Genomic DNA, 26,743 nt, shown 5'->3' on the forward strand with positions numbered 1-26,743 from the left:
TTATTACAGCTAATGAAAATATTACTAAATCTAAAACTAATAAAATTTAATTAAAAAGTCTTTATAGATGAAATATTTATTACGTTGTTAGTTAAAAAAAATATTTGAGAAAATTCATAAATTTCACGAATTTCACGCCATCCACGAAATAGTATAAAATCACTAAACCTGTATATTAGTAATTAAATCGCTCTTAACTCGCTTAATACTGCAGTAGTTAATAAGATTATTTTTATTCCTATTTAAGTTTGATAAATTATTTTTAGAAAAATCGTTACAGTTTCACACAAACATAAAGTTTCACGGAATTTCGCGGAAAAAAGCTAAATTTTACGGATTTCACGCTGTCCGCGAAATCGTGAAATTTCACTAACCCTAAATATAATCAAGATGAATCCAGGAAGCTGTGAAAAAAAGCAGTAATTTAAAATATAAATGCTCCAGATGGTTCCCATGTTGTTTTAGAAAGTTTCGTTAATTTATGCAATTTGATCATATATGGTATGAAGAGATGGTATGTTACTGGAAAGGAATAGGATAAGGAATAATATGAACATTTAAATAAATCATAGTAGATAAATTTACGTGTAGACATTTAATTTAAAATAAAATAATTGGCAGATAAATCTGGCAATGGCAGATGTTTCGAGTGATAATTCAAAAAAAAATCTTTTTCTTCCGGACTTTGTCAAATTGATGCATGATGTTTATTTTGTGAAGCTATAATGTATAAAAAGTGAAAATACATAATTTTTGAATACAATGTTGCCTATTACTTTGAAAAAAGTGTCTAGCCAAGTATTTTCAATTTTTTTCTAACAGTTGATTTAGCAAGAGAAGGAAATTTTTTAAAAACATCGAGATTTGATAAAAAAAAGTATACTAAAAAGAAGTTTAAAACTCGATCACAGTTTGTTTTGTCTTTTGACGTAAAAAAAAATCGCTACACCAGACAGCTTATCCGTTGTAGATGTACTTCATTATTAGCTCACTGAGAGCTTGGAATTGATCTGCCTTATTCCGGCAGGCACGAAAACGCGTCAGTATTATGGCCTATCTACAATCACTTAGCTTAGAACATCTAAGTAAAGTAGTTACTTAGGAAAGTCTGCAACTTACGTTCGTCATCCACAATCAACTTAGAAAACTTGCTGGGCTGATATACGTTGCTATGCAGTTGTTTGTTTACCTTTGATATGGAAACGTCAACTTACCGTAGATTTTGAAATTTTCCAAACCAAACGTCAGTTTCTAATTTGATTACTTTTCCATTGTAGAAACTCAGATTCATTTCCATTGATTCAAATTCCTAAGCTAAGTGAAATTTTCTAAGTTAAGTGATTGTAGATAGGCCATTAGAGTGGTCTAAATCCGATCATTTTCGGTGCTACCCCCTGGAATCAAAGATTGACCCATCACTAGGCTAAATTCCAACTTTGAGCTAATTCTGACCACGGGAACCCATCCCTTTAATCGCTTAAAGTTTGTATAGGAAAAATCGTCAAAATGTATAAAGAAAAGCAACTGTTTCAGTTTTTCACCTGTCGAGGGCGCAATAGTCATCAAATTTAAAACAACTTTGCCGAAGACAAAGTTTTCTCCAGATTTCTAAAACAAAGTACTGGATGAAAAGAGCACATAACTTATTACACAAACTGCATAAATAACTCAAAGAGATAAAAATGCATATGGGACATTTATGCGATCAGGGGCAGTATATCCCCTAAGGAAATTCCAGGGGGGCGACATCTATATCTCACTACAGGCAGCTCGCCCGCAGCCAACACAAGCTGTCAACTTCGGCACCAGAACAAAAGGGAAATGTCAACTTCTGCTCCAGCACAAAAGAACAGCTGTTCGATACGGAACCAAAACAAAGCAACTGCGCACTGTAAAAAAAGTACAAAAACTGCAGGCATAAAATGGAAATAAAGTAATTATTGTTTTTATGTAAAATTTTACCGCAATGTACGTTTAAAAGTTAGTGTATGTTTATGAGGTGAGTTTTATCAATTTATTTGCAAAATAAACTTCTAAAGTTGGGATTATTAAGCACACATCGGGTCGATGATCTCATTTAAAGTTGTACTTTTATCACATGAACGTTTAACTTAACTACTGTGTAATTTGACTTTTACTACAGTAATTCTTATAACAAAAATTGAATTATTAAAAAAAATAAATATTTTTGTTTTCACTGTGCGCAGTTTGCGCGTGCTATCAATCTCAATCACCCAAGATGGCGGTCTTTAGCATTCCCCTGGAAAATTCGACGGCAACATTTCAAAAGGCATCATGTACATTTTGACACTTTCTGGGTTATTGCATTTTCTGAAAGTACTCCTAAAAAGCTACCTCTCCAATGATGAAAAGTTGCTTCAGTAAAGTCTGTTTAATATGAATTTCAAATAAAGTAACATAAACAAAATCTTTGGCATCAGCAGTGCCTGTTTATATAGCCCTGTCAACCTGTCAAATAAAAGACTACATGAACATCGTGACGGCAAAATGCATCATGAAAAAGACGCCATGTACACTTAAAATCAGAAGTACCCCTCAAAAATGGTTCTATCTACAGTTTATCAGTCAACACAAGGAAAACAAATCCTTTTTGAGGGTTACTTCGGGTAATTTTCGAACAAATCTCTTTTAGTACCTATGTTATTATAACTGCTAAAATCAAAGTGTTACAAACACAAATCCTGACCTCCTTACAATAACATAAAAACACTTAAAGTTATTCAATAATCTTTTTAAAGCTTACTTTTGATTTTGATGTCCAGAGAGCTTGAAAAAGAATGTTTTGTTTTTTTCATTCCACTGTTTTGGTCCAGTTTGTAATTCAATATCAATCTTTGAACAGAAACATTATTTCGAGATAACGTCCAACGTGGGCGTCAATCATTTCCTGATATATTGATATATCAACCAAAAATGGTTTTCGATTACACGTTGTTTGATGTTGTTGTGACAATTCTCGCACCAAAAATAGTACACCAATAAATCTATCTGATAATAATTTGTTTTTTTTTTTTTTTTTGCCTTCCCCCTCTTCCACAGACCGGCGTCCGCAACGGAGTCTACCCCGCCCACCTTCAGAGCCTTTGGCTGGTGATAGCGGTGGCGATGGCACTCCACTTCACACAACGGCACGTTCCGTTCAACTTAGTTGGTAAATTTTCAGCCCTACTACCGGGGTAAGTCGAACGCGATGGCATCCTAAACTGGCAACAATCTGACTTTGATCTCCTCTTCTCTTGTTGCATCCTCAGAGATACCGTGGGCTACCAAGTGACAGCATGCGGCCTGGCGGGGCTGTTCTTCTGGCTGTGCATCTGCTACACGATGCGGTACTCGCTGAAGCTGCTGCTCATGTACAAAGGGTGGATGTACGAGAAGCGAGCCCCGGGCAGTAAGGTCTCGCTGCCAACTCGGCTGTGGGCCCTGTGCGTGAAGGTGCTGGCCACGTGGAACAAACCGGGTCTGTACAGCTTCCAGGGATCGCTGCCGCGGTTGCCCCTGCCGAGTGTGCAGCAGACAATGACCAGGTACCTCCGGTCAGTGCGACCCCTGCTGGACGATGCCAACTACACCCGCATGGAGCGACTGGCCAAGGAGTTCCAGGCCGGAATCGCGCCCAAACTGCAGCGCTATCTGACGCTGAAGAGTTGGTGGTCCACGAACTACGTGTCCGATTGGTGGGAGGAGTACGTGTACCTGCGCGGACGTGGCGCCCTCATGGTCAACAGCAATTTCTACGGAATCGATGCCATTTTCACACAGCCCACCACCATTCAAAGTGCCCGGGCTGCCAGTGTCATCAATATGCTGCTGCAGTTCCGGCGGATCGTCGAACGGCAAGAGCTGGAACCCATTCTGGTGCAGGGGCTGGTCCCACTGTGCTCGTGGCAATACGAACGTATCTTCAACACCGTACGCGTGCCCGGCGTTGAAACTGACAAGATTGTCCACTACCAGGACTCAAACCACATCGTGGTGCTGTACCGCGGATGTTACTACAAGGTCGTCATCTACCACAACGGACGCATCCTACGACCGTGTGAGCTGCAAATCCAGATCGAAGAGATCCTCAACAGCAGTGACAAGCCGCAGGCCGGCGAGGAGCTGCTCGCGTCGCTAACCGCCGGAGATCGTACCAAGTGGGCCAAGATCCGCGAGTCGGTGTTCGCCAAGGGTGTCAACAAGACGTCGCTGCACCTGATCGAGAGTGCGGCCTTCGTGCTGTCGCTGGACACGCTGCCGTTCGAGTTCGACATGGCCCACCCCGAGAAGCTGGACCAGTTTGGGCGGTACTTGCTGCACGGCAACGGCCACGACAGATGGTTCGACAAGAGCTTTACGGTGTGCGTCGGCAGCAATGGACGGGTAAGTGTACAGTAGACCATGGTTGGAGTAAACTATTCTCGACATTATTCTTTTAACCCTTTACTGCCCGGAATTTTTTTTCGATAATTTTTATTATTCATGTGTTCAAGAGGTCATTTTGAACAACTTTTGTTCTACGATAAACTTTACCCTTTCTAAACACCTATCTTCGTCATATGAAGAGTTTGATGCTCGATTAATGCTCCAAAAATACTATTTAGGCAATAAACTAACCAGCAACAGCACCGCCTCAAGTGAGCACGCCAATTTATGCCACTTACTGGCCAAAAAGATCAAATTTAATGCACTTTTGATCATAATTTCTATTTTGCGAGACCATTTCCCATCATTTTGGTGGCACACACATTCACACGCAAGATGAGAGCTTAACTGCTGAACGAAAGTCACCATCAATATCTTTTCACTTGCGCTAACGTTTTCAAAGCGCTTAAGACAGGGCCCAAGTAACATTTTTTGTTGCGGATCCTTAAATGCAACTATTTTGTAACTCCCAAAATGTGCTATCACAACATAGTTAGAACACTCGTGGTGCCCAAAAAAGCGCACGAAAATGTTGTGTTGGCAACATTTAGCCACTTGTTTCAACTTTGTTACGACGAAGTTCCAGAAACAATTTGTTTGTCTAAATATGTCGGTAAAGTAGTTTGTTGTGTTGTCATGATGTTGCCATTATGTTGTCGTTTAATTTGCGCGAAACAAAAAAAAACTTTTTAAACAAATAAAACTGAAGTGCCCCTTTCGGGATTCCAGACTGGTATCTTCAGATCTTCACACCTTGCCTCTACCACTGAGCCACGGATGAATTGATGAAAGGACTTATGGTTGGGCTGAACTATATCTAAGGATTTTGGACTTCAATATTATTCTTAGCACAAAAATCGGGCTAAGTCACATGTTGCAACAATGGAACCAATAAGTTTTCAATATGTTTCGATTACAAAACGAAATGGATTGTTGCAAAGTTGTTTTCAATTCGAAACCCTTGCAACATTGCAACGTATTGTTGCTAAAATGTCATTTATATGTTTCTGCAGCAAAACATAACAAAAACTGGACTTAGCCAAATTTATCATGTTGCCAAATGCTACTTGGGGGGTGACAAAAGTATGGCCCGCGGGCCAAACGTGGCCCGCGGACCCATTTTGAATAATCATTTAAAATGGCCCTTTGACGCATCTGTAAGTGATTCTATAATTAATTTTTGTAAACCTTTTAAGTTTTTGTTAATAATTATAATCACTTTTTTGTTTTAAAAAAGGGACTCAAAGTAATTTATTAAGCCAAAAGTACAATATCATAAGATATTTGGGTAGCTTTTATCATGTTTAGTAATAAAACAAGCGCATGGCCGTCTTACTCCGCATGACGGCTTACCACTACCTCCCCTATAGATCGTTCGAATTTTATTTAAGCAGGAAACTGTAAAGATAGCTAAAATAAAATAATTCAAAAATCATTACGTTCGTATTTTTTCGTTTTTTTTATTATTAGAGCCTCAAACTTATTTTGCACTTATTAGAACTTTCCACCTCGTGATTTACGCAATTTCACAAAGTTTTGTTTCACCCCTTCTTAAATTTATTTAAAAAAAATCAATTAAAATGCTAGTGATTTCAACCAAATACCTTTTAATTTTCAATATATTTATGAAACACGATTGTATTCTGTTATTTTTTTTATTGATTTCAATGATTGTTGTGGCACGAAAGTTGCAATCAAAATCAAATAAATAATATTAGTTTGGCGATTTTTGTTTTTTGATTTTCTTATTCTAATAAAGTTTAACCAATTGATTGAATATTTTTTGTACAAACTAACTTAATTTTATATTGTTTTCAAATATTTAAATTAAGAAAACATTCAAAAAATACAAGAAATTTCACAAAACTTAATCGACTCATATTTTTTTTCATTTTCATAGATTCAATTTCATTTATTATTTTCATTATTTTCTCATTTGGCCCGTAATCTCATGTGAGCTTCAAATTTGGCCCGCCGTTCAAAAACTTTGAGCACCCCTGGCTTAAGATATAAAAGTGCTTCGAACTATCGACAACATGTTCTTTTTCACATTAGTTAGTCACTCACTTAAAAAATAATCCCGAAACATGTAAATAGTTATCAAGCGCCATCAAAAAAACAAACGCGCCAAGTCTTTTGACGTTTGAATTTTGACGACCCATTACAATCGAAGGCTGAAGCAAACCAAGAAAACCAAGCGAGAAGCGAAGGCAAATAAAGAACAAAAGGTGGCCACCAACACCACCAGCAGCACCTGTTGGAGTGAGAAAGTGATGCCAGGAAATTTTCTCTATAAATTCTATTTTTTGAGTGTTCGCTTAAAATTTTATCAATTTTGGCAGCACTAAGCAGATCTAAAAAAGCGCTGGAAGAAAAAAAAAGAACTAAGCTGAAAATAGGAAAATGGGCGTGGCCCAATGCACTCGACTGATTAGAATGCATTAGGGTTTTTTTTAATGCTTGTAAAAGGAATAGCATAACTTTTAATAAAAGTGAAAAAAAAACAAGAATGTGTACTTGGTTTAGATGAATTTCAAGAAACACTCCAGATTATCCAGCATGATTCAAACTTTTGCTTTTAAAAGATTGCAAAAATGTTGCTCCGTTCCACAGAAATCGACAAATTGGAAAAACGTAACGCACCACGTAAAAAGGGGTTTCTCGGTATATTTCCCCTAGGGGAGATGGGGGTAAGACGGCCACCCTAAGGGAGAAGTCTAATAAAATTTACACAACAGATTATTTTGAACTCAAATTACGTACATATTGTTCTACTACTAGTCCATTATAGAAATGACATAAATTAGTTGGTCTAAAAACCAATTTTCAATACTTTTCAGCAATTTAAAAAAAAAATAATTGAAATCGTATATGGGTCATTCCATCTCAACTGTGCACGAAAAAGTGCAAATTTGAAAATTACCCTCTCCGATCCTGCTCAAATTTGGCTGAGCTGTTGATACTATCAAAACATGCAAGAATCCCGAATTTCATCCAAATCGGACCACCCCCTCCATTTTTGTACCTCCCCAAAAAATTGACTTTTTGGCGATTTTTGGCCAAACCTCCTAGTTTCAAACGGCGATAGCTCAGGAACCACAAATCTCAGAAGGTCGTTCTTGGACTCAATTTTGAAGGAAATCGGACGTAGAATCCATTTCCGTGATCATAATGTTGATTAATTTATTTTTTCTACCTGTATTGCGCAATTGAAAACATTAAACGGCCGTATCTCAAAACACCCCAATTTATTTTTTTTATTTGACCTCACCATCGTGTTACCCGGCCAATTTTACATAAGAATCACCTATCGACAGAAATGAATATGTTTCGTTCCAGAGATATCGAATTTTAAAGTTTTGTGTTTTCGAGATTACCTGCATCAGCTTCATTCGCCGCATCTGCTAGAAGCACACAGGCGGGCTGATCAATAACTGCTACCTGGCCATTTATTGAAATAATATTTCATCATAAATAATCTTCATCAAATTGAGCAAAAATTAACTGTATAATACTGTAGGAAACTGAAGTTTAATCGCAAATGTTTATCTGCTCAAAAAATTAATGAAGTGGAGCAAAATAGTGCCATTCAGCAAAAACCCCAAAACCTGCTTTATTATTATTATTATTATAGTTTATTATTGACACTTTACCATAATTCTGATTTATGGTTTAGATTGATCATATTAAATCAATTTTTATATAGTGAGCCAGCTCCATTTCATTAAAATATGATTTTGGTCAAGGTACATTTAATTAAAAAATCCTTATACGTGAGGACAGCAGCCGTATTGTGTTCCAAGAATCCAAGAATGATAGATGAAAAAACACTGTTGTTCGGACGGTGTCGAAATCATCGCAACTAAATTTGGAGAATTAGTCGCTTTGCAGCAGATCAAACTTTGTGATTTTCTTACATTTTTCAGTTTTATACATTCCAGAAATCCTTTTCCTACTCTTTGTGATCGTCCTTCACTAGAGTACAACGTATCAACAAATTTTATTCATTTTAATTCATATTTTTACTCAATAATGTATCGTGCACTTATTTTTCAGTGTTACTAACAAGATTAATTCTCGGGTGAGTTTTAAAAAGCCGTAAGAGCCATTGTGACCTCTGACACTAATTTTCGTTTTTCTAGAAAATGAAACAAAATTTCATTTATTTTAAGTTTGGGGCACTTGAAGGACGTGTAGATGAACAATCTCGAGCATTTTGATATTGGTTTTTCGTAAGTAGGTCGAATACCGATGCAAAAAGGACTTTGTTTAACAATGGCTCTTACGGCTTTTTGAAAACTAATCCGAGAATTGCATTTTCCTCTCGCTCCGTCGGAATCCAATTCTGCCCTTTACTGTGTGTCGTCATTGCTCTGTCCAGTGGGTTAACACAGAAATTCACTTCATTAATTTTTTGAGCAGATAAACATTTGCGATTAAACTTCAGTTTCCTACAGTATTATACAGTTAATTTTTGCTCAATTTGATGAAGATTATTTATGATGAAATATTATTTCAATAAATGGCCAGGTAGCAGTTATTGATCAGCCCGCCTGTGTGCTTCTAGCAGATGCGGCGAATGAAGCTGATGCAGGTAATCTCGAATACACAAAACTTTAAAATTCGATATCTCTGGAACAAAACATATTCATTTCTGTCGATAAGTGATTCTTATGTAAAATTGGCCGGGGAACACGATGGTGAGGTCAAATAAAAAAAATAAGTTGAGGTGTTTTGAGATACGGCCGTTTAAAGTTTTCAATTGCGCAATACAGGTAGAAAAAATAAATTAATCAACATTTTGATCACGGAAATGGATTCTACGTCCAATTTCCTTCAAAATTGAGTCCAAGAACGACCTTCTGAGATTTGTGGTTCCTGAGCTATCGCCGTTTGAAACTAGGAGGTTTGGCCAAAAATCGCCAAAAAGTCGATTTTTTGGGGAGGTACAAAAATGGAGGGGGTGGTCCGATTTGGATGAAATTCGGGATTCTTGCATGTTTTGATAGTATCAACAGCTCAGCCAAATTTGAGCAGGATCGGAGAGGGTAATTTTCAAATGCTGTTCCGCTTCAGATGGAATGACCCATATATATGAAATACGCGGGATAATACGGCCACCCATGTGGGGTAAGACGGCCAATGCTATAAATTAACTTAATAACGTTGCTAAATCCACCCAAACACCTACATGTTGGTTCAACAGACTTCTCTAAACATCATAACTATTTTGGTTGAAAAAAAAACAGGTTTCAAATGTGAAGAAAAATGCTGTTTAAAAAATTTCATATTTTGGCTCAGTAAATTTCATATTATTGCGACCACATTTTATGAAAAACTATGAATTTTTACTACAAAACAAACACAATTGATACAAAAAAAAATAGTTTGTGTATTTCGATTAGCATAAGTAAATCAAAATTATGTAACCAATATTAAATTAGCGGTTTTTAAGAAAAGTTTGATAGGATTTCATACTATTCAATGAGTTTTGCTATATCACAGTAAAGAATGTTGTCGAAACGGTAGTTAACAGCATTTTGATTAAAAATTGATAGTTTTATTGAAAATGCTTTTCCTTTATCTACAAATATGTCTTAATAGTCAAAAACCGTCAAAAATAAAACCTATATCAAATAAAATCTACAAATTACGGGTGGCCGTCTTACCCCCGGAGGAGGAGGCCGCCTTGCCCCCAAATAAATTATTTTTTCAAACATTTTTTTGTTCATCGCATGTTTTGAACTTTTTCGAGGGACATAATCTAGGGAAAACTTCAATTTAACATGAAAATATATTTGAAGACAGAAAAACATATTGTTATTTAACAAAAATGCCTAAGTTGTAATTCATGAAAATTACATCCAGTTTCAAGTTCAAAAATTATTTGTTTATTTTTAGCTATTTTTATACTATTTCAAACAATATTTCTGGCAAAGGTAACCCCATATGCATTATTTAGCATGAGGAACAGTATTGTTGAATATTTTAGTAATATTCATTAGTATACTTATTAAAACAGTGGGGTGGCCGTCTTACCCCCAGCTCCCCTAATATTTTCTTGTGAAATATAAAAATAAAAGTAAGTCAAATTTATTTACAGTGCTTTCTTTTCATATTTCTTGCTTGCCATTTCATTAGGGCACATAACTTTTTTAGACAAGAGTGTGTCCCTTTCACATTTTATGTAAACTGTCATTCGAGTGAAAGGGATACACTATTGTTATGTGCTTTTTTGAAATGTTAGGCTCCATTTTATTTATTCTGACTTGAAATTAAATAAAAGTTTGAAAAAAGTTTTTTTATTTATTAAACATAATTTATGCAACCATTAACCCCTCGGTCATTTCAGTTTGTTTTGTTTTTTGACGTTTGTCTACTTTTTAACTTGGCTACGCCTCAGTTATCGAGCGCCCATTTAAAAAAGCAGCCCAGTTAAATAACGCCCAGTTACCGAACAGCTACTGTATTTGGCAACTTGTGGTATTATACAAAATTCTGGTATTATTTAAAAACGGTCGAAGTTTTGGTACCAAATTTTGTTATTTTTGTGGTACTTAGGTTATTTAAAAAAATATTTGAAACAATGGGAATAGTTTGACCAATTTTGTTATTTTTTTATTTCATTTGTATTGTTACTTTCTTTTCGATATCAACTGATTCAAACGATTCTTAACAACTTTTTTTTCTGTTACAGATTGGCTTTAATTCGGAGCACACTTGGTAAGTACAATCGTTGCCCATGTTTCAACATCTAAAATAGCATCCGCAACAAAACGAAACAAAAACTCGTGTATTATATACCATAAATTACACACCCAACTCCATAGTCCAATGTCCCACACGATCCATCCCGAGTGGATAGGGGGAAATGCAACCAGCAAACCTCGATAGTGTTATGAATTGCAACATTCGTGATGATAATGTTCTCTTTCTTTTTTTCACATTTGTATTTGTCTTCCCAAAAAAAATCAACCAATTGGCTCATCTGATCCGTGTCGTCCAACGCCCAACAAAATCCACACTCAAAAAAAAAACACTCAATTCACAAACCGAAACCAAAAACAAAACAAAAACATCTTCTATCAGGGCGGACGCTGCTGTGATGTCACACATCTGGGAAATGTTGATCATGGAAGAAACTCACCCGCGGTAATTGAAACAAAAAAAGCGGTCCCTTGTGGGCGTGCGTTCCAACTTTCTGCACAAATTATTCCCAAATTTGAACATTTTTGAGACAGCTTTTCTTGTAAATATTAGATCTTGTAAAATACACAATTGCTTCTGGTTGTGGGGCTTCTTCGAACGAGAGAAGGGAGGGTGTAGAAAGAGAGTTACAAATTTCGGTGTGATGGTATATACACATAAATTGATTGATTGTATTATGGTGCTGGTTGAATTACGAAATGTGTGCTTGAACGTAGATCCTAAATTTAGTCTGCTGGTTAGTTGCATTTTTTGTGTACGCTCACGAATACTATTCATTACCCTCTCACAACCTATCTGTTCCCATCCATTGTCTCACACACCTCCTATTAAGCGTGTAAAAATGCGCAAAACGTATTTAGTTGATTATTTATTCCATTTTCCGTTTTGACCAAACGCTTTGAATCGACTCTATCTACACGACGACGACCGATCCTCCAACAGGGCTGATGCACCTGTAATGGCACACGTTTGGGAGAACATTGTGGCGGAAGAGCAAGTCCAGAAACGGTAATGGTTTTAGTCCCACCCCCGCTCCGAAAGCCCTCAATCCTGGTCTAATCACGTGATGCAGCTAATTTACTAATTGGCGATAATTGAATCAATCGAACAGACAAACCAAATTATGTGTAACTAACCGCTGAAATTTACTAACATATTTTCCAGAAAATCTAACTGGTTTGAGTATAGTGTTAAGTTTTGACTAACTTGTTGGCATGCTTTTAGTAGAAGTAGAAATAATATCGAGTGAGATGAAAAGAACTTCAACTCTAAAACTTCGAAGTTCACGAAAACTTTATAGCAAACGCACTTTTTCCAAACTCAGTAGGTTGGGTGTTTCAATCCATGGGTACCTCCATTGAATAGGCCAGTAGGGTAAAGGAGCTATTACACTACGTCAAACAAACAAACAAACTGGCACTTTTTAACAGTTTGCCAGTTTGCCTGCTTTGTGAGTTTGCCGCAAACAAGTTTGAGAGTTCGGCAAACCGTCAAACAAGAAAAGTGCAAGTTTGTTTATTTGTTTGCGGTAGTGTAATAGCTCCTTAAGAAACGAAAAAATCCATATGAAAAGTTCTTTTGTCATGTAACGAACAAAAAATAGACTTCTAAAAATCCCCCGTCTTTGTAACACACTTCCCACACACATTAAAAAAATATGAGGCGTACACAGCCGTCGACCTCTAAGAAAAATCCCCCAAAAAACAAAATTCGTGAATTAAGAGCGAGTCCACGAACAGGGCATACCCCTTTGTATGGGACGTTGTTTGGACCTCACCAATCTGCCTGAAATTTCCAGGGGTTGTTTGTACATATAAAACTAGCATCTGGCCAAAATATGAGCACTCGAGGTCAACGGGAAGTGGGGCAAATCGGGACACAAAGTTTGAAGGTTCAAAAACGTCAAAAATCGAAAAAGGCTGGTAACTTGGGCAAAATTCAATTTAATTTCAAAATTCAAAATGCATCTGAAAGGGCTTAAAAAATGCAACAAAATGCAGGGTAGAGCATCCCAATTGGTTGAATCTAAAGGGAGTTATTGGCATTTTAGTGAATTGCATTTTTTAAGCCCTTTCAGATGCATTTTGAATTTTGAAATTAAATTGAATTTTGCTCAAGTTACAGCCTTTTTACGATTTTTGACGTTTTTGAACCTCCAAACTTTGTGTCCCGATTTGCCCCACTTCCCGTTGACCTAGAGTGCTCATATTTTGGCCAGATGCTAGTATTATATGTACAAACAACCCCTGAAAATTTCAGGCAGATTGGTGAGGTCGATGCGAGATGGGTATGCTTTGCTCGTGGACTCGCTCAAACATTTCAAAAATCCTAGAATTTCTTAAATTTAAAAATTCGCAGAATTTGAATTTCAAAAGTAAGAAAATAAAAAAATATTTTTTTTTTGGTTCATGTTTTGATTATCTGAAATGCTATACAAACTAAACCAAACAAACAAAAAAATGTCAGGATACTAATTAGCTAATTCGAGCCAAACATTTCATTAGGGCACAAAACCAAAAACCGCGATTCGAGAAAATCGCTTGCAAAAAGTGGGTTTTTGGGCCCTTTGAACTTTCCAACTGTTGTTCATAATGGGCCCTTTCTAAATGCAATTTAGAAGAGAACTAAAAGGGTACAAAAGCGCCGACCGAGTGTTGTTTTGAATGATGTTTATGGGCCCTTTTGTTTAGTTTGAAATAATGAGGAATCCAGCGGAAATTTTGATAATTGGTGAAGTTTTGTGATCGAATGGTGTAGATAAGGTATGTGAAACATAAAAATTCTTCTAAAGTGTATTGAACAGCAGCCGTGGAACCGTATTAAATATTGTATTTCGACGAAGTTTTTTCTGCAGAAATCCTTGGTGAAACGCTGGGACGGGACGGCTGGATAGAGTCTTCTTATTGAGTGTTTACGTTTGTATTCTTCTTCTGTTTTTTGCAAGAAAATTCGTGTTTGAAAACAAATATCAAGCAATCTGTGATTCAGATAGCTTGACAATTCAAATTTTCTTGATGATGTTTTTCAACTCAGTGCTCAAGCATGTGGATGACTTGTTGTTTAGTTTCTTCTCGCAGATTTTTTTTTAATTTGGCTGTTAAAATTTGCGGTTGGACGTGGGTGGAGAATCCTGAGTTTATATTCCATCGTTTTACGGTGGATCCGTTCATAAGGAGCTGCCGGATACAAATTACTTGAAATGGTTGGCAAATCAAAGATGAGTCAAAAAATGCTCATTTCTTCAATTTTTAATGTGTTTTTATATGAAAGATTTTTCATTTTCATTTGGATGTGAAAATGCAATACGATTTCAATGCGTTTTCTTACATCAATCTAGAAAAAATCCTAAAAAGCCTGCAAGCGAGCCTGCAAGTCATTAAATGGGAGGGGAGATTTTTTTTGATCTGCTCCTGTAGTTGTCCCGTTACGCAAAGAAAGTAAATAAATCTTTCCCAGTTCCCCAAAGAGGAGCACGTCGAATTCAACGGCAATTTTTACTCAACTTTAAAGAAAGTTAAAATTCCTTAGGTCGCACGCCCTAAGGTGTCAGAATCGAAAGAAATGGCTAGCAAAAATTCAAATTTGTACCAATTCATTCACTTCAAAGAGCATAAAAGTTTGTTTTTCAATTTGTGGCAATGTGTTGAAATAAAAAAGTGCGAAAAAAAATCAAATAGGCTAAACTGTGGCCATTATTTTTGTTTGCTTTTTAAATCCAGTTCTACAATGTTGTTTCTTCACGCCACATTTTAATTTCATGGGAAGCACAGGTTTAATATTGTTCAATTTAGATAACATTTCTATGTAACGCGCAAAAAAAATAACAAGAGTTTTAAATGGGCAAAAGAATAGTCGGTTCATGAAATGTATTGTTTTTTAAAATGAAAATGCTGATAAGTCAACATTCGGTGAACAATAGAAATAAATGCCTTTCAATTGAAAATATTTTAATCAATCTATTAATGCAATTTACAATTATTTGTGAAATTGATTTAAATTCGTTTTATTTATTTTTTTCAACTCAAATTACAATACTTCTCATTTTCTCCTCATAAGAAAGGACTGGACAGAAGCGGCCATGTTGAAAGTGGTTTAGTTTGACAATAGGTTTTTTTCTCTTTGTTTATCCCACCCCAGGTGAAACGTAAATCAAACTTTGTTTTGAAGTGAATTAGTGTTAAGAATGTATAAAAAGTTCACATTATAACATAGAAAGTTCCACAACTACGAAAAAGAAAAGGGCACAATTGAATATTTTGTCTTTTGTGGAGTGAACATTGTTATGTGCCCTTTCGTGTTTGTGATTTTTTCAATAGGAAATTGTTTGCTATCAATCTGAATCTTGGAGGGCATGTAGAGAGTGTACTAATGAATGGAATAATGGAATAATCCCGAATGTTTACGTTTTGGTTTTGTGCCCTGATGAAATGTTTGGCTCGAATTATTACATTCAGTTTTAAACGCTTTTACGAAGCTATAATCGAGCGTCAAAATGCTGATGAATCAGCTTTTTCCCCTGCACAGAAATTTTATTCTATTTTTTACTACCGCAAACCGGGGTGACATTAATAAAATTTCTAGTGACATTAAAATATGTAATTAAGCAACGGATTGTATCTGTTCTTAGAAAATTATTCAAAGAATCAAAAAATGCAGTATTTGTTGCGATTCGAACTCATTATTAGACTATGACAAACAGTTTGGCTATTCGCCTGTTTTGTTTGTTTGTCTGCATTTATTTGCAAAAACGTCAGCCAGCATATTAGAGCTTCCAAAATTAGAGCTTCCAATTTCCCGTCCAGGGAAAAAAAATCCCGGGAATTCCCGTGATTTTTTTCCCGTTTTTCGGGAAATTTGTACATTTCCAGGAAATTCCCGAAATTAAGCATAAGCATAAGCATAGGTGCCCACCCGCAGTTGCTACTCCGTTATTGACCAGGACCTCCAGAAGTTACATCTACGAGCCGTGGAAGATGAGTGGGTGCTATCTTTCCTCGCTTCGCAAATTCTCAAAGGCCCCTATCATGCTGATCAATACCGGCGCCGGCCACGACCAGTGGTAGAGTCACGGGGAAGTGGATGGGAATGTTAGTCCGATACTTCCGAAAATTCCCGAAATTCAAGCAAAAGTATATTTTTTTTTTAATTTTTGAAACCTTTTTTTTATAATACTTTGAAAAAAAATAGTTGAAGAAAATCATAATTTTGTTCAAATGAATTTATGGTTAAGTTGATATAGTATTATTCAGATGATCAGAAATATTTGAATCAAGATTTTTTATGCGTATATTAATTTCTGAAGCATCTGGGAATAGATCTAGCCTCATGGAAATGAACTATTACTATTACTTTTAAGAGAATAATTGATATGTGTGTGTGTGTGTGTGTGTGTGTGCAACCAACCAAACGGGACCACGCGGTCACTTCTTCTACAAATTGAGTTGTTTCCATGTATTTTTAGATCTACATTCTATACATGCAAATAACTCGCATAGGCATTTGGAAGGTGTTAGCTCTGCCGAGCTTCGGTGACCCATTTCTACGCTGGCTAGCCGAGCGCGAGGTACTTCAGCTTTATCGACAAGCCCCGCCCTGAAGAACGTTTGGACCAATCGGATTCAAACGTTATTTAGAACTTCCGAACCCTTGTCAAATGGACAAGGACCCAGCGCGTATATAGTTGATAGTAACAGTATTCCTAATTCCAGTCATAGCTCACCAAGTCGCGAAGGCATAGTGGTTAGCATTTTTGCTTACCAATCCAAAGGACAGGGGATCGAACCCCGACTCGAGCGTCTTTGATTTTTCGTTCATGTTCAGAGTTTCAAGATTTATATTTCCTATACTTTCTCGTTGGGAGCAGATGGGAATCGAACCCAGGACCATTCGCTTACAAAGCCAACACCGTGACCAGTAAGCCACGGCCGCTCCTACTTTTAAGAGAATAATTGGTATTATTTTATTTTAAAAAATAACCCCTTCCAGCCAAAGGAAAATTATGGAACACCGGTGTAATAATGGGTGTGAGAGGGTTAAATATGAAAAAAAGGAAGACTGATTGTGGAAAGATGTTATTAAATCGAATTATTTAAATCATGTTTTTGTGCTATGAACAGACATTCAACCAAAGCCAACTATGAACTTTAAAACTGCAGAAAAATTGCAAACATGTTTAAAAAATCCTCAAAACAAAGCCGATCGCCGATTACTTCGAGTCAGCTTTGAGCGATAGAACGCAATCGGTCTCTCTGAGCCATTCGCTGTGAGAGAGTATTCAGTAGCGATTGGTGTGGAAGTGACGAGCGGTAGGAAACGGTCAGAGCAGTTTTTCGTCGCGTTCGATTTGTGATTGCGAGTGAATGATTATTTTTGGAGCAATCAGGACCCTTGCTTTTATACAATTTATGTCATTTTCAGCTTGATTTGTGTTTTTTTCTCCGCTTAGCACTGTTGGAGACGACGACATACAGTTTGAATTTTTTTTTCCAATACAAAGGTTTTTTTCGGATTTTGAGTACGCCATCAAGTTGGGGACAACTGTGTGTGTTAGCCGAGAATGACACTTAGGCTACTGGATTTTTGTTATTCTTTTTTTTTTAGTTTTAGTTGAAACCTGACAGTTATTTCGCATGCCTTCGTTTGTTCGCTAACTAAAACCTATACTAACAGAGTATCCAGCAAAAAAAAACTAAAACTGCTTGTTTGCCTATACTGCACGCGTAGTGTCTCAAATGTTCAAACAAATGCACGATCTGTAAGAGTACAAAAAAGTAGAACCCCGTTGAAACTAAATTATCTATCCCAAAATGATACAGATACGACGAGAACGGCAACACTCTGGGCATTCCCGAGTTTGAACCACCAAAGCCGAAGCGACTGGCGTTCGACCTGGACAATCCGGTCGCGCTGGACGCCATCCAGGAGGCTCATCTGGGCGCCCAGCAGCTGCTGAATGTGAGTTTGAATTGTAAAACATCCGTCACAAGTTGAGTAATATGAATTTCCTTGATTTAGGACGTCGACCTGCGCATCTTCGTGCACGACGCGTACGGCAAGGGACTGATGAAGAAGTGTCGCCTGTCGCCGGATGCGTTCCTCCAGATGGCGCTGCAGCTGGCCTACTACCGGGACGCGGGCAAGTTCTCGCTCACGTACGAAGCCTCGATGACGCGGTTGTTCCGCGAGGGTCGCACCGAAACCGTGCGTCCGTGCACGATCGAGTCGTCGGCCTGGGTGAAGGCGATGAACGACGCGAGTGTGGGCGCCGAGGAGCGCGTCAAGCTGCTGAACGAAGCGTGCGAGCGGCACCAGCTGGGCTATCAGGACGCCATGTGCGGCAATGGCATCGACCGGCACCTGTTCTGTCTGTACGTCGTGTCCAAGTACCTGGAGGTGGATTCGCCCTTCCTGAAGGAGGTGCTCAGCGAACCGTGGCGGCTGTCCACTAGTCAAACCCCGCACGGCCAGACCGCCAAGTTGGATCTCAAGAAGCACCCGAACTGCATCAGCGCCGGCGGTGGCTTCGGACCGGTCGCCGACGACGGGTACGGCGTGTCGTACATCGTGGCCGGCGAGGACCTCATCTTTTTCCACATCTCGTCCAAGAAGACGTGCGGTTCGACGGTGAGTTCAATTTTGAGTATTTAGGTATAGAAGTTTTCAAGGCCGGAAGTAATGGATAAGGATGAAAAATATTCCTGGAACTCATTTGATACCGTAAATGGGGTTGACATTTCTAGAAATTCAATTTATTTTACAAATATGAAAATTTGTTCTGTTTTTCTAAAAAAGAAACTTCTATTAAAGTTGGTTCTATGTGGTTTTTGCAAAAATCGACAAAAATGACAATTTTTCGGACCACCCTAACACGGCGTAAGTCACCCTAATGGCCAAACAAAAAAAATACGGGTCTAAGTAATTCGGCCAAGGAACCCCCACCAAAAATTTAAGCCCGATCGGAGAGTTTTTTTTCGAATTATGCAGTTTTCGTGGGGAATTGCTGTATAGCAAGTTATACAAATTTGAGTATTTTCGCAAAAAATACGGTATTTTAATAAAATTTGAGTATTTCGCAAAAAAAATAAAGCGGCATGACTTTTTTATATCTGTATTCAAACTATGAAAATTTTAGTATTTTTGCAAAAAAACGTTTATAAATCTAAGATGCATACAAAATTTAGTTTGATACCAATATTGCAAAATATGTTTTTGATTATAATATTTTCGAAAAAAAAATTGTTTTGCCTTACTCACCTCAATGAGGAAAGGCTATAAAATCACTCGAAAATTGAACTTCTTTATTTGACCACAAGACCCTAGTTATTATTAAGAAGTTTAGAAAAGTACAGTCATCCCTCATATTCGGAACAGTTTCCAGATCTGCCAACGTTCAACAAATCATAGAAAATCGATAATTGAACATAATGATTTGCTTTTTCCTTCAAGTGAAAGCTTTTCTTACGATCTTTCGATTGATGTATAGACTTGCTGTACATTTTTACATTTTATATCAAGTTTTTAAAGAAAAACATTGACCCTTGAAATCCACAAATTCGGAACACTTTTTTCTTACGATGTAAACAAACTTTTTTTTCTCTCCAGGAGTACATATTTTTTACAAAAAAAATGATTTCACACTCTGAAACCAATAAAACTCAAGCTTAGTGATGTTTTAAACGTGGTCTGATAACTTTTTTTGTGAAAATATCAATTAAATTCAGGTGTTCCACAATTGTGGGAGGCACAATAACATCCCACAATTATGGAACAGGCAATTTGGTGGCAGTGTTTTGCTGCCCTGGATAAAATAGTCTTGAAATGAGGTTTTTTTGTTCAAAAAGTACTATTTTTACTAGTGAAATAGCAAGAGAATGTCCAAATAAAGGTCCTAAAAATAGGAGGGACGACAGAAAAGTTGCATTTGGCATGCTATTGACAAATTAACACAAAAGTGTTCCAAATTTGTGGGTGTTCCGAATATGTGGGATGACTGTACTTAAAAGTTATGCTAAAAAAACGTTTTTGGTCAAACTTCGGAAGGGTAAAAAGGGTGGTTTTTGTAAGAAAACCCGTCATGCTATATATTGTTAGAAAAGTATTTGAAAGACCTTTCCAACGCGCTCAAAAGATTGAAGATCTGAAAACCCCATCAAAAGTTATGAGCACTTAAGTGTTATTTATACACTTTTTTGAGGCCGGATCAAAAGTTATAAGTACTTTAGTGTTTTTAATACTCTTTTTTGAGGCGGGATCATAGATATTTTGATAAAAAATAAGTGTTATTTATACACATTTGTGAGGCTGTGTAGTTATGAATGCGAGGAAGGCACCAACCACCTAAAGGTGAATTAAGTAATGTTTTTATTATATATTGTTTTTTATCGATCGATCCCAACCTGGTCACAGCACCTAAAAGGACCGAATAAAAATAAGGTGACAAAAAAATATTTTCGAAAAAACCTATTTAGTAGAGATTATTAGTATTTTACAAAAAAAAAGCTCTTATAAAGTGAGCAATTCTCTACAAAAACCGGAAATGGATTTGTATGACCAAAGAAGCCATTCTGTGGCATTGGTTCACCCATACACTGCCGCTCCAATCTAGTCCGTCCCATATGTATTTTTGTCAAAAATGAGATAAACTTATCAAAAGTCTTGTTTTCACTTGTTCTTTTAGCCTATTGAATAAGAAAATAATGTTTGTTTTAATAATTCTAAAATAAATATGACTTTCGTGCTGTCCCATATGCAAAATAAAGGCAAGTCAGTTCCCCATAAAGAAATGTCTCGAAAATCGTTTGAGTGGATGCAGAATTGTTTAAATTTTACAAAGTATGTCTTTCAGAATACGTAAAGCCTGAAAATATCATTATCTATTCATTTCTGAAGAAATATTTCAATATTAAAAAAAACGAAATAATCCAAAGCTTTTGTCCTTTTTTTCTTGTGCAAGGGAAAAACCACGGATAGGAAAAATAAAAAACATGCCGTCTTGGCTAATACCTACACCATACAATTAGTTCTATTTTGTCTTGAATGCATAGGCTCGATCCTGGTTCTTGAAAATTTCCCACCTCCGACAAGCGGGAAACCTCTCTAGTATTTGAACAATTTCTGGTGTCGTTGCTGGTCATATTTTGATATCTAGAAGTCATATCAAAATCTGAAATAAACAAATTTTTATCATTTGGTGACCTGGAAAACTGCCAAAACAAACCTGGAAATGACAGTTGAACCAGGATGAACCTCTGGTGTAAATTTTCAAGCCTACCTTGATACCATGACTAACCTGCCTTTATTTATGGACAAATAAAGTCAAGTCGGTCCTTTGTTAAAAATTCCACAAATTTTCCTCCAAATTGTTAGTTTTTTAAATCAAATTTATGATAGTGGTGTTTATTAGACTGATATTGAAATAACTGTTTAAAAATGGTGTAGAAATTGTTGATTTAAAATGAACAAAATGGTGAAACTTTTTATGGTCTTCTAACAGCGTTATCTCAGCACTCACTTTTTACATATGGGACGGACTAGATTGGAGCGGCAGTACAGTTTGTTTAAGAAACAAGTGTTCCAAACTTGTGGATTACAAGGGTCATTTTTGCCTTCCTCACTGAGGTAAGGCTATAATCCTGCTCTGAAAATGAACTTTTTATTAAAAGCACCTAGACCCACCTTCATGTATACATATCGACTCAGAATCGAAAACTGAACAAATGTCTGTGTGTGTGTATGTGTGTGTGTGTATGTGTGTGTATGTATGTATGTGACCAAAATTCTCACTGAGTTTTCTCAGCACTGGCTGAACCGATTTTGATCGAACCAGTTGCATTCGACTTGGTTTAGGGTCCCATACATCGCTATTGAATTGTTTGAAGTTTCGATAAGTAGTTCAAAAGTTATATATAAAAATGTGTTTTCACAAATATCCGGATCTCACTTACATGCATGTAAACGATGTCCGGGTCCATCATCCGACCCATCATTGGTTAGGTAATTAAAAGGCCTTTCCAATGAGTACAAAACATTGAAGATCTGGCAACCCTGTCTCGAGTTATGGCCACTTAAGTGATATTTATGTACTTTTTTGAAGCCGGATCTCACTTAAATGTATGTAAACTATGTCCGAATCCACAATCCGACCCATCGTTGGTTAGGTTATCAGAAGGCCTTTCCAACGAGTCCAAAACATTGCAGATCTGGCCACCCTGTCTCGAGTTATGACCACTTAAGTGATATTTATGTACTTTTTTGAAGCCGGATCTCACTTAAATGTATGTAAACTATGTCCAGATCCATCATCCGACCCATCGTTGGTTAGGCAATTGAAAGGCCTTTCCAATGAGTCCAAAACATTGAAGATCTGGCCACCCTGTCTCGAGTTATGACCACTTAAGTGATATTTATGTACTTTTTTGAAGCCGGATCTCACTTAAATGTATGTAAACTATGTCCGAATCCACAATCCGACCCATCGTTGGTTAGGTTACCAGAAGGCCTTTCCAACGAGTCCAAAACATTGCAGATCTGGCCACCCTGTCTCGAGTTATGACCACTTAAGTGATATTTATGTACTTTTTTGAAGCCGGATCTCACTTAAATGTATGTAAACTATGTCCGGATCCATCATCCGACCCATCGTTGGGTAGGCAATTGAAAGGCCTTTCCAAAGAGTCCAAAACATTGAAGATCTAGCAACCCTTTCTAGAGTTATTACCACTTAAGTTATATCTGTGTTTTTTTCTGGATCTAAAAAAAGCTGAAATGTGTGTGCAAACCACTCATATTACCCATTTTATGGTAAAAAGTGAGGAAGGCATCAACCACATAGGTGGATTAGGTTAGTTTTTTAAGCGTGGTATACTGCCGCTCTAATCGTGTCCGTCCCATATGTAAAAACAGCAAGCCGAGATAAACGCGTGTCAAAGGTGTCCCGCCCATAAGGCTACGTGTTAGAATTTCACGAAAAAGTGGATTTTCTCCGGATTTCTAGAACAAAGTACTACATTTTATTGGTTTTTCTGATAGTTTACATGATTTTGAACCAAACTGCATTATTACCTCAAAATTGACGAAATTACATATGGGACGGACTAGCTTCGAGCGGCAGTATAAAAAGTAAAAATTAACATTTTACATCAATTGAAAGATCACAATAAAAGCTTTCACATGACGGTAAAAGCCAATCATTAAAATTGATTATTGATTTTTTCCTCTGTTTTTTTTTTTTCATTGGCTGATCTGTAGGGGAGAGTGGGGAGACTTGATCCCCTTTTTTTGTATCGCACATAACTCTGTCAATTTCTCACAAAACTATGATCTTTTTGCATGAATTGAAAGCTTAAACATTCAACTATGTTTGGCTGATAAGGGTATTTCATCAGATAAACTCTTCGAATAATGCCAAGCCTTTTAAAAAAATATTTTAAACCGGCATTTTCAAAATGTTGGGGGTAATTTGATCCCCCTTTCAACATTTTGAAGAAATTTTAAGCAAAATGTTTCTTATTCATCCAAACTTTTAATTTTCTATAAGATACAGTAATTTCACATTAAACCTGTACGTTTGTGTTCAAAATATAACAAGTTTAGCATGTAAAATATTTAAAAACTTAAAATTTTCTTTTTTAGACCAAAATTGAGCATGTTTACAAAAGCTGGTAATTTTTGTTCACAAAACTTTTGAAAAATGGTTTAAACTGCAGTTAGTTATGTACAACTATACTAAAGGAAACTATGTAAGAAAACCCAGCCCAATTATTTAATCTTGAGGCTAATTCCAGTGACTGTAAAAATGCAGGGATCAAGTCTCCCTTAACGCACTTTTTTAAACAATTGATTGTAAAAATAGTATGACGATAAATTTAACGTCAAATGCGTAAGGGGTTTGGAGTTGATATGTTTATCAAACAATTCATGTATAAACAATATTTTTTTGAATAATTTTTGAGTGTTTTCTATACTTATCAAAACAAAGAAAAAAGATCTCTTGGAAGTTTTTTGCAGCACTTCTTAGTAAAATGTGTGTAACTCAATCCAAACATTTTTTAATTTTTTTCTTTGTTTTCTACAATGAGTTTTAGTCAATTTCGCACAACTTTCTAGAACAAAGCTAATTGTTTTACCCACATGCTGACGAGATACAGGCTTGGGATCAAGTGTCCCCGGGGATCAAGTCTCCCCACTCTCCCCTAAACTGTTCCGAATATGTGGGATGACAGTATTCATACTTTGAAACTCGCTGTATATTTTTTTTAATGTCGTGCCTATTTTAAAAAGATAAAAAAAGTTTCTTTGTTTACTTATATACAAAGTGGATAATCAAACCACAAACAAATCTTTGTTGTAATCTCGGTCTTTGTACTCAAATATAATCCCAAAAATGTCCCTTAAGTGATTCAGAAGTTCTAAATCCAATATGGCTTCCAAAACGGCGGTTTCGAAATAAAGAGAAAATTAAGTTCGTAACAGACAATCAACCCTCAAATTTCACTAAAATGGGGAATGATGGGGAACTCGAATTTGATGTAAAAAGTGTTTTCTAATAATCCTCTCTCTCTGAACCCAAAAAAACAGAGTTCGGAGCGGTTCGCCCAGCAGATTGCGCGAGCCTTGGACGACATGAAGCAGCTGTTTGAGCAGCACCGGGCACTGCAGGCGCAGAAGAAGGGTGTCACCAACGGAACGGCCAAGTAAAGGGGGGACCCTCTCGTGACATATCCACCGCGAAAGCCGCCTGTAACCTGTAACACACAGTGAATCACAAAGTTTTCCCGTCTTTTTCGGTTCGTTTTTTTTTATTTTTCTTCTCTGTCGTCTAGTTTAGTTCTGTTATCACGCCAAGTATTACCGCCTAGGTAGTGCTCGGTACACTTACGTAGCATGTATTTATGAACTAACATAACTTTTTATTAGCCACACCGATTGAGTATCGAACCAACATGTTAAGTTTCGAGGCGACTGTTGTTGATGATATTAGCATCGTAATTCATGTTTTCCCATCTGAACAATACAAACTCTTTTTAAAACTAACAACAACAACACCGAACTATTCTGTCCATCAGAGCCTAGATCTAATTAAAACCCGTTCAAATCTGGTGGTTTCGAAACATTTTGAAAGAGCAAACAAAACTAGTGTGAAACTGTATTAGACTGTTGTTTATAGATAATTTATTAGTTTTGAAGACAAACAAAAAAGAACTGCAATGTAATCGTGTGAAAACAAAATACTAAAACTGGAGGCAATCATTTTTTCCTGAAATAATAAGGTAATTTTAGTGCATTACGAAACCAACACATAGCAGCAGTAGAACATATTTGTCAGTGATAATTGCAAAAGAGAGAAAAAAAAACCATTAGTGATAGTAAAATTTCGTTCTGTTTTTGGTGATTGATTAACTTTTCCTTTATCTTTAGCAATCCTAGTTTTACAAATTGTCTGTAGGTTTAGCAAACACACAACCCTTCCCAAAATAAGACGACTAAAAAGCATCATCGAAAATGTGCATCCAAACCAAAAAAACAAACAAGTGCAGATTTTTTTCTTTATTTTTCAAAAATCAAAAAAAAAAGTTCGGGTGTAAAACAGCCAAAGCCCCCTGCCTCAAATTTAAAAAGGTAAAAGGGGGGGCACGATTGATGCAATTATCAATGCAGCACTAGTGCATGGAAGTAACGCGAGGATAACTTTAGTGCAAATGATATTTTAATAGAAGCTACTTTTTAAGCAAGTGTAACGTTACAAACATAGTGGAATGTATTTTGCCAAACGATGATTTTTTGTTTTGTTTTGTTTAGCAGGCTGAGCTGCCGGAAGAGAGCTAGCGAGCGAGCGGCAGGCTCGAAGATGAACGTGCGTTATTGTGAGATTGGATACAAATAAAGAGTACTAAACTGTAAAGCCGCTTGTTTTAATTGGTTTGGATTGTAAGTTTTCACAGGACCCTGAAAATGCCTGAAGGCGTCATCAGTTTCCCACCGTTCCAGGGTGACCACTTAAATCCCGTTTTAAAATTCCCGACTTTTCCAGAAACTCAAATAATAGGCATTTCTTATTAATATATATCTCAAGAATGACGTCATACAAAAAACTCTTTATAAATAAATAGTTACATAATTTGAAATGAATTTAAGAAAAAGATTGACATTTTTAATAAAATCAGAAACTCAGTACTCATTATTCTTCCGATCTGCTTATTAGCCCTATACTGCCGTTCTACGCATAATTGTCCCATGTTCAAAAAAGTTCAACTGAGAAAAACGCGATTGATTTTTTTCGATCGATTTTTGTGTTTCTACGCATAATTGTCCCGTGGGTTCTTATTCGTCCTATGTGTCCCCAATCGTCCCAGTTAGCAGTTTATCACTCTTATTTATGATCCTATTGCTATACAGTATGTAAACAAGACTCAATGCTTCGTATAACTAATGATTCGGTGAAAGAAAATACTTGGTGGGACAATTATGCGTAGAAGTGTAACGATGGGACAAACAGACTTGGTGTTGTTTTTGATGAGTTTCCGAACAAAGTACTGGATTTTATGGGGTTTTCGAAAAGTATACGACAAAATAAACTTAAAAATGTCAAAAGGTCAAAATCGTCAAAAAA

At 36.7% G+C, this 26,743-nt stretch overlaps 1 protein-coding gene across 4 annotated transcripts in view; it reads left to right on the top strand.

Annotated features, from left to right (window-relative positions):
- LOC6037121 (carnitine O-palmitoyltransferase 1, liver isoform) overlaps positions 1-26,035 on the top strand; it is a 66,032-nt gene extending 39,997 nt beyond the window's left edge. For 2 of the 4 annotated variants that reach the window (XM_038251719.1, XM_038251720.1), the window contains exons 3-9: positions 3,061-3,197; positions 3,273-4,386; positions 11,126-11,151; positions 12,079-12,144; positions 17,952-18,090; positions 18,151-18,759; positions 24,712-26,035. In XM_038251719.1, coding sequence (XP_038107647.1) covers positions 3,061-3,197; positions 3,273-4,386; positions 11,126-11,151; positions 12,079-12,144; positions 17,952-18,090; positions 18,151-18,759; positions 24,712-24,831 — 2,211 coding nt within the window. In that variant the 3' untranslated portion in view covers positions 24,832-26,035. Of the gene's footprint in view, positions 1-3,060; positions 3,198-3,272; positions 4,387-11,125; positions 11,152-11,517; positions 11,581-12,078; positions 12,145-17,951; positions 18,091-18,150; positions 18,760-24,711 lie in introns of all 4 variants that reach the window. The other 2 variants (XM_038251722.1, XM_038251721.1) reach the window with 2 other exon arrangements.
- The last annotated feature ends 708 nt before the right edge of the window (positions 26,036-26,743 follow it).

Source organism: Culex quinquefasciatus, chromosome 2, assembly GCF_015732765.1.
Source record: "Culex quinquefasciatus strain JHB chromosome 2, VPISU_Cqui_1.0_pri_paternal, whole genome shotgun sequence".
NCBI classification, from domain to species: Eukaryota; Metazoa; Arthropoda; class Insecta; order Diptera; family Culicidae; genus Culex; species Culex quinquefasciatus.